General features: G+C 41.1%; 1 protein-coding gene across 4 annotated transcripts in view; it reads right to left on the reverse strand.

Moving 5' to 3' along the window:
* Positions 1-8157, reverse strand: part of lin7b (lin-7 homolog B (C. elegans)) — a 57819-nt gene extending 49662 nt beyond the window's left edge. For all 4 annotated transcript variants that reach the window (XR_007448862.1, XM_049570854.1, XM_049570855.1 and 1 more), the window contains exons 1-2: positions 7873-8157; positions 722-840 (exon numbers count right to left, since the gene is read on the reverse strand). Coding sequence is in view for 3 of the 4 variants with exons in the window: in XM_049570854.1 (XP_049426811.1) it covers positions 722-840; positions 7873-7948 (195 nt within the window). In the remaining variant the exon portion in view is untranslated. The remainder of the gene's footprint in view (positions 1-721; positions 841-7872) is intronic.
* Positions 8158-9239: the final 1082 nt, after the last annotated feature.

Here is a 9239-nt window from a genome sequence, read left to right on the forward strand (position 1 = left end):
TCATTTGTTCCTCATTAGTTCCTCAGTAAGTACTAATTTTGTGTACCTTAGTTCCTCAGTAAATACTCATTAGTTCCTCAGTAACTACACTAATTTTGTATACCTTAGTTCCTCAGTAACTACTTATTAGTTCCTCATTAGTTCTTCATTAGTTCCTCAGTAACTACTCATTAGTTCCTCATTCGTTCATTAGTTCCTCAGTAACTACTCTAATTTTGTGTACCTTAGTTCCTCAGTAACTACTCATTAGTTCCTCATTAGTTCCTCATTCGTTGCTCATTAGTTCCTCAGTAACTACTAATTTTGTGTACCTTAGTTCCTCAGTAACTACTCATTAGTTCCTCATTAGTTCCTCAGTAACTACTCTAATTTTGTGTACCTTAGCTCCTCAGTAACTACTCATTCATTCCTCATTAGTTCGTCAGTAACTACTCTAATTTAGTGTACCTTAGTTCCTCAGTAACTATTCATTCGTTCCTCATTAGTTCCTCAGTATCTACTCTGATTTTGTGTACCTTAGTTCCTCAGTAACTACTCATTTGTTCCTCATTAGTTCCTCAGTAACTACTAATTTTATGTACCTTAGTTCCTCAGTAACTACTCATTAGTTCCTCAGTAACTACTCTAATTTTGTGTACCTTATTGTAAAGTGTTACCGGCTTGAGCACTACCAATAATTTTGGCCCCAGCCTTCCCCTCACACTCTGCTGTACATGTGTACCTCTCTGATGGCAGCACAGAATTTGCTCTGTAGGACTCTCTGCAGGGCCTGCAGTTTGGGAGGAGGCAGCTCCCCGCTCCGCTGCAGCCGGTCCAGCAGCTCGATCACCCTACACACATCTAACACACACAAAACACACACGAAGGCTGGATTACCAACAGGGAAAAGCACACAACTGTCCCTGAATGCCCCAGATCCTTAGGGGCTCCACAGGCCCCAGTTTCACTGCATGGCAATTACTATTACTATTTTAGACGATTACTTTAAAGTAATTTGATCAATTGCTTGATCTAGTGATAACCACTAAAGCACAATAAAAACTACAATGAAAGGGTTTTTGAGGTGGCTCCTACCTAATCATGAGAGCCTGTAACTGTAGAAGTTTGTTATGCTCATGCATGAACAGCTTTTCACAGTAAGCCATGCTTTTTTGGGCCACCTACATGAAACACCCCTCAGGTGTTCATTCAGTGTGAAGTTGTAACTTGGCCACACCTTGAATCAACTTCTGGCAGCTGTAGGCGATGCAAGAGTCCTTAAGTATTCTGTTCAACTGTTTGGTAGAGCACAGTTTGAGTCACCTTAACTTAATGAAAAAATGTGTTGAACTTAACCCAACCTGACTGAGCTATCTCTACCATTCAGTTAAGACATGTTAAGCAAAATAAAAAAAAAAAAAATCCACTAGATGTTGACGTCTTTAAATAGTATGAATATGTGTATGTACAGTATTTTTTTTATTTCTGTGAAACTAGTGCCATAATTAAATTAAAATTGGCTTAATAAGTCGGTTGAATAACTAAACTTTGTTAAAAAAAAAAAAAAAAAACATTATGGAAGCTCTCTGAGGCTTCTCTCACCCCTTGAAGGTGCAAAATGATTTAGTCTGCTGCTGGACTGTTATTTGTCTTGAAACGCAGTTAGAGCTGAATGAGTCACTACATATAGTATTGGATCACCAACGTACACTGCACCCCAAGGAAGGGAAATTGAAAACTGACTTTGTAAAATTAAAAAAATTTTAAAAAGGTGTGACAGCCCCTGGCCTGTTTTATATTGTTTTGCTTCTGTTTATCTTTTTCCCTCTCTATCAGTTGCAGGTACGTGGGCGGGGTCATCATGGGCCCGGTACTTCCAGATTCTATACTGCTGCCTGGCCTGGCTGGTAGTCTCTCTCTTGCCATCATTCTTTGTTGCTGATTCTTTGGTTTTCTTTTCAGGCATCCAACACTCTCAACACACTATACATTATACACACTATACACCCATACATACACAGACCTTCACTACTGATTTCACTGACATCCACACCCCATTGCTTCAACTTACGTTAAATGATTTAACTTTTGTTTGAATAAATTAATTATTATTGGCATTTATCCTGTGTTCCCTCGCCTTTTTGTCTCGGCTTTAGAGCCAGGTTATGACAAAGGGAACAAACAAAACAAAACAAAAAAAAACACAAAGAGATGCGTGATATATATAGTGGCGGTTGCTGGTCTTTCAAACAGCGGAAGCTCACTCTAACTTTACATCATAATATTTGTCATATTGTAGCGAGGCAGTAACTCATAAAAGGAGCATTTATTTGAAACCGTTTTTCAACCCCACTCATGCCATAGAACCACAGCAAAACAAACCTCACAGATATATCTGCATGGGACTGAGCTCGAAATGCAACGATGCCGGTGTGTGTGTGTGTGTGTTTCAAAAGCGCTGTCAATTACAAAGGGGTTCAGCCTTTTAGACAATTCCTCCAATCATCATGGATACACCGAGCATCCTCTCCCGCCCACCGCTCCATTAGGTCCCAGGGAAGTTGAGCCTCCCTGGAAGTGACGATTTTGTCGCATTTATCCAATGACTGTCTCGCTTTGCAAAAGTTGATGTATTTTAGTAATTCGATTCAAAAAGTGAAACATATATTATAGATTATTATAGATTATTATATAGATTATATAGATTCATTACACACAGACTGATATATTTCAAGTGTTTATGTGGTGACTATTGCTCCTAAAAGCCATGGAGCGATTGCTACACTGGGTAGAAACTAGTTTGGACGCGTGTACTCACTGCAGAAAGATTTTATTTGCTTGTAGGACTGTTTATTATACAAGAAAACAACAAACAGCAGCGTGTGCATAGCTACACGGTCAAAAACTTTGTGCTCACTCCATCCCTAATCACTGCCACCTGTCAAGGTGAGCCCATCTACATACCTTTTTGCAGACATATGCCACCCAGCATATGAGCACTGGCTCAAAAAAACATAACAAATCAACAAATAACTCATACCATGTAATGGCTGCAACAGTTTATTTCTATTAATTTTGATGATTATAACTAACAGCCAATGAAAAACCCAAAATTCAGTATCTCAGACAATTAAAATATTGTGAAAAAGTTCATTATTGAAGACTAATGGTGTCACACTCTAATCAACTAATTAACTCAAAACACCTGCAAAGGTTTCCTGAGCCCCCACTCCAACTCCCGACCTCTTAGATCCTCCAAACATTGTCTTTTAACTGTTTCACAATCAAGGCTGGTGGGTAAGGGAGATCATGCTTTTGCAGTCGCTGCTCCAAAGCTCTGGAATGGTCTTCCCCTCTTAATCACATGCTGCCCCTCCATTGACACTTTTAAGAAAAATCTTAAAACGTACATGTTTTCAATGGCCTTTGGTTGTCTGTAGTGATCTTGATATTTTAGCATTTCATCTTATCTTTTCATATTTGTAATTGTTCTTACCAGTTTTATTCTGTTTTATATTTGTGTACATTTTATATTGCTATATATTTGTGTGTCATTCTTTTATACAGCACTTTGGACAGCTGTGATTGTTTTTAAATGCGCTATATAAATAAACTTGATTTGATTTGATTTGAGCCTTTAAATGGTCTCTCAGTCAAGTTCAGTAGGCTATATAATCATGGGGAAGACTGCTGACTTGACAGCAGAAGATGATTATTGACACCCTGCACAAGGAGAGTAAGACACAAAAGGTCATTACTAAAGAAGCTGGCTGTTCACAGAGTGCTGTGTCCAAGCACATTAATGGAAAGTTGAATGGAAGGAAAAAATGTGGTAGAAAAAGGTGCACAAGCAACAGGGACAACGCGCAGCCTTGAAAGGATTGTGAAACGAAGCCCATTCAAGAATTTGGGGGAGATTCACAAGGAGTGGGCTGCAGCTGGAGTCAGTGTTTCAAAAGGACCACACACAGACGTATCCAGGACATGGGCTTCAACTGTTGCATTCCTTGCGTCAAGCCACTCTTGAACCAGCGACAACATCGAAGGCTTCTTACCTGGACAAAAATGACTGGACTGTTGCTCAGTGGTCCAAAGTCCTCTTCTCAGATAAGAGTAAATTCAGCATTTCATTTGGAAATCAGGCCTGCAGTAATTCATGCAAAAGGAGCCCCAGCCAAGTATTGAGTGCTGCACATGTTCATACTTTTCAGTAGTCCAATATTTCTGTTAGTCTTAAGTAATTCTAATTTTCTGAGATACTGAATTTTGGGTTTTCATTAGCTATCAGTTATAATCATCAAAATTATAAGAAATGAACACCTGAAATATATTGGTCTGTGTGTAATGAATCTATGTAATATATGAGTTTCACTTTTTGAATCGAATTACTGAAATAAATCAACTTTTTGATGATATTCTAATTTATTTAGGTTGCACACACACACACACACACACACACACACACACACAGAAATATTATATATATATATATATATATATATATATATATATACATACACACACACACACATATACACATGCACGTGTACTAACAGGAACTAAGAAACGAGATCATATTTCTCCTGTTTTAGCTTCTCTGCATTGGCTCCCTGTAAAATCCAGAATTGAATTTAAAATCCTACTGTTAACTTATAAAGCTCTAAATGGTCAAGCTCCGTCATATCTTAGAGAGCTCATAGTGCCATATTATCCCACCAGAACACTGCGCTCTGAGAATGCAGGGTTACTCGTGGTCCCTAAGTCTCCAAAAGTAGATCAGGAGCCAGAGCCTTCAGCTATCAGGCTCCTCTCCTGTGGAATCATCTTCCTGTTACGGTCCGGGAGGCAGACAACGTCTCCACATTTAAGACTAGACTTAAGACTTTCCTCTTTGATAAAGCTTATTGTTAGGGCTGGCTCAGGCTTGCCTTGTACCAGCCCCTAGTTAGGCTGACTTACCCCCTATAATACACCGGGCACCTTCTCTCCTTCTTTCTTTCTCTCTCTCTCTCTCTCTCTCTCTCTCTCTCTCTCTCTCTCACTGTCTCTCTCATATCCTATTACTGCATCTTGCTAACTCGGCCATTCTGGATGTCACTAACTGGGCTTCTTCTCCGGAGCCTTTGTGCTCCACTGTCTCTCAGGTTAACTCATATTGCAGCGGTGCCTGGATAGCGTGACGTGTGTGGTTGTGCTGTTGCCGTGGTCCTTCCAGATGCCTCCTGCTGCTGTTGTTATCATTAGTCATACTTCTACTGTTATTATACACATATGATTATTGTCACATATGAATATTGTCAGATATTAATATATACTTTCAACATATTGTACCACAGTAGCCAGAACTATAATTATAATACTATTACTTTCATTAATGTTGTTGTAAACTACTGTCATTACCATCTGTCCTGCATCTCTCTCTGTCTCTGTCTCTCTCTGTCTCTCTCTGTCTCATTGTGTCATACGGGTTACTGTTAATTTATTATGCTGATCTGTTCTGTACGACATCCAAATAGACCTGGCGGCACAATCAGGTACTTAAGTGTCTGGCAGCTACGCTGGAGAGCAGACGGAGGGTTGTCAATGCCTTTCCTCCGCGGTCCTCCCACCCTACTTCCTCAAGACAGTTTGTCCGCTAAGGTGAGAAGCTACCCAGGACCCGCACACCAACATCAGAGGCCGGGCAGCTGGGTGCAGCAAGAGACTGGAGGCTCCTCGCTGATCTTGAGCAGAGACCCTGCTTCCCAACGGAAATTGCCACGACCAACCTCAGACCTGACCTTGTGCTCTGGTCCCCTTCAATACGAAGCGTGTACATCACTGAGCTCACAGTGCCCTAGGAGGATGCTGTGGGTGAGGCCTATGAGCGCAAGAGGCTTAAGTATGCTGAGCTGGCAGCTGATGCAGAACAACGGGGTTGGAAGCCACAGTTCTCCCAGTTGAAGTTGGTTGCAGAGGTTTCGTCGGCCAGTCAACAACAAGGCTCCTCAAGGACATGGGAATCCGAGGCCAGGCACAATGTCAAGCCATCAAAGCCCTGTCCGGAGCTGCTGAAAGGGCCAGTCAGTGGCTCTGGATCAGGAGGAGAGACAACACCTGGGCTCCGAAATAACTGCATGCTGTCACTGGGGGAATGAGAGGTGGAAGGGGCTAAAGTGGAGGGGGCACACCTGGGACGCCAGATGATGCTGCTGAGGCCTCTGGAGGTGTCGTGGGCCTCATCAACGAAACACCAAAGGACAGTGCCCACCTAACAACCCCGGTGAAATCCTTAGCTCCTTCAACCACCCAACCCCGAAATGTCACCATCTGTCTCACAACAGTTTCTCAAGGTATATGCAAGGATTGTAACACCTAGTCCTGAACTTGGTATGTGGTCAGGCGCAAGCTCGGCTCAGGGAGAAGGACGCCTCTGCCATGCAGAGTCCCCAACACTCTGGATCTTAACATCACATCCTGTGTATTTAAAACTTTACTGTTTAAAGCCATGCTCAATAGTCTATGAATTACATTGGTTATGCTAGGATAATAAATTTACAGTCTTTATTAAATAAAAAAAAAGATGACTTGGGTTGGGAACTGGAGGGTCGCCTGTTCAAGTCCCCGTCTGGACCAAATATGGAGCATGAACTGGTGGCTGGAGAGGTGCCAGTTCACCGCCTGAGCACTGCCGAGGTGCCCTTGAGCAAGGCACTGAACCCCCTAACTGCTTGGGACGCCTGTCCATGGCAGCCCCCTCACTCTGACATCTCTGCACGTAGTGCATGTATAGGTCCTGTCTGTGCATGTGTGTGTTTCGGACCTGTGTGTTAATGACAATGGAGTGAAAAAATTGAATGTTCCCTCGGGAATTAATATAGTATATAAAATTAGAAAAAAGAAAAAAAGAAAGAAAATTAAATAAATACTATATATTTAATGTTATTGCATTCTGTATTTGATGAAAATAATATCAATGTGATTTTCACCCTTTCTGAGTGATGGTAAATATCTACATTAAATATGTGGACATAATTCTAATGCTGGTAATACTACTAATTCCATGGTAACACAATGATATATGTTAAATATTACTTTCATTATCACAGTGTGTGGATTGCAATTTGGATTTTTCTTTCTGTTTTGTACATAACTTGAAGTGACTTCTCAACCCTTTTGGCAGAGGCTGATATTAAAAAAACCTATAGCCTGTTAAAAATGAAAAAAAAAAAAAAAAAGTTTGTTATTATTGCCCAGGGAGGAAAGTGCAAGGAAAAAATGTTTTCATTGCTTTTTTTTCTTCGTGTTGACATTAAAGGGTTAACTGTTGGACGCTTTCCAGAACAATGGGAATACAGTTTGCTTCTCCTTCATTCAAATGAACAATGAGGAATAAGAGTTTTTTCGCCCTGGCTTGACCGCACCTTATCGCACTGTGCGTCCGGCTCCTCTCACCACATACGCTCGCGCTTCACGGTGCGACACTGACAGCAATTCCACATTTCACACCCAGCAGAATTATGCATAGGCCAAGCATACTGTCGAAGGCACGTCTGATACTTATTCGTTCGTCAGTCGATGTGGGCCTACGGGTAGTAAACTGGACTATACCAAGCTTGTTACAATTAATGACGTTTACTAGGCCTATAGTAAGAAACGTGCCAGTGTCTGAACTGCGGGTCGCGCCACATCCCCTCAAACATCTGCATAAGAATAACCTAAACATAAATTGTCAACTCCGTTTTACAAATATTAAATATTTTACATTAGAACGCCGATAGTAGGTAATTTGGGAAAAAGAACAAACACTTCATCAATGCCACCCATTAAGTAAAACACAGATGTGTAAACTACATGTAGGCTACATAAACTAATGGGCTGTGTCGAGCGGTCTGGTTATTAGACTCCGTTTACCTCTTTCCAGGCAGAGCGGCTCGGTCATGGCCGCCATGTCTGCTTCCTTGACAGGGTGGTAGTAAGAGGACATCATTTTCAGCTCCCCCGAGTCCAGGCTGTCAACCTATGTCACAGTGCGACCAAGAGCAGAAAATCTGGTTTACAGCGATGCGTGGACCATCTTTTATGAAGACATGCTGAGCGGACTGCAGGAGAGCAGCAGATGTGTCAGTGAGAACTGGGATGCTGGACTGGGGACCAGCCAGTATAACCTGACGCAGCAGCCTCACCACAGCTCAGTGCGTGACAGCCCTCTCAGCATCTTCTACGTATGTTTTAAGTACTCCTACTGCGCACATTGAAAGCACAGATGCTAATTAACTATAAGGGTATTTTATATGGAGATAGACTGATGTCAGTGTTATGTGTGGAGACTAACAGTCAGTGTAAATGTATAATGTAAATATAAAATAACTTCCACTAATACAAAAAATGTTTGTAAACTCACGAATTATTTTGCGAATAAACAACTTCTTCCACAAATCAAAAGAAATAAAAATGCTCTTCATTTATTTGTAAATATATTAAATGTATTATTTATTGGTTGAATTTGTTTTTGCAGCTGTCATATTTGCAAAATAATTTTTCTATTTCTTTTGTAAGGTGTTTACACAAACACAGACTGTCAGTCTGTTCAGACAAATAATATTCCATATCCAGTATGTATTTTGGATTTGGCACAATAATTTTTTTGTGCAACAATCAGCAGTGAATAATTTTTTACATTATACTATTTTTTTCCCTCGTTATTATGGGGACTTGAAATTCTCCATCACAGTGAAAACAATACATAAAAGCCGCATTACTAATGCAGGGTAAAAATCAATTTCCAATTACAACAGAATTACCATGCAACAACTTCAATGACAAAATTAAATGTAAAAATTACATAACCCTAATGATTATCAGTGCCCAACAGCAACATTAAAACCACTGACAGAATAAGAGATAAACATAGATTATCTTGTTATAATTCAATGTTCTCATGGGAAACCTTATTGCAGACCAGCAGCTGCTGGGCAGGATGGCAGGTGCCAAAAATACTTTCCCTGAGCAGGGCCTCGTCACCATCGGATGCATCTCTCCTCACCCCCCTCTGCACATAGTAGTGGCACGCACAACAGCTTTCTCCGAGGGCTGACGGACATGATGTCCGCACACTAGCTGGCATTTCAGGTGCTGGGGTACCCATCCAATGCACCAGGACAGTCCCGCCATTCAGAACCTCAATGATGTTTTGGTGACCTCGGCCTGGTCATATCCAACTGTTTTCCCTCTCCCAACTCACCTCTGAAAGGAGGAGAGCTGGGAGAGTTGAATGTCTC

This window comes from Epinephelus fuscoguttatus, unplaced genomic scaffold (genome assembly GCF_011397635.1).
Source record: "Epinephelus fuscoguttatus unplaced genomic scaffold, E.fuscoguttatus.final_Chr_v1 AP022699.1".
NCBI lineage: Eukaryota > Metazoa > Chordata > Actinopteri > Perciformes > Serranidae > Epinephelus > Epinephelus fuscoguttatus.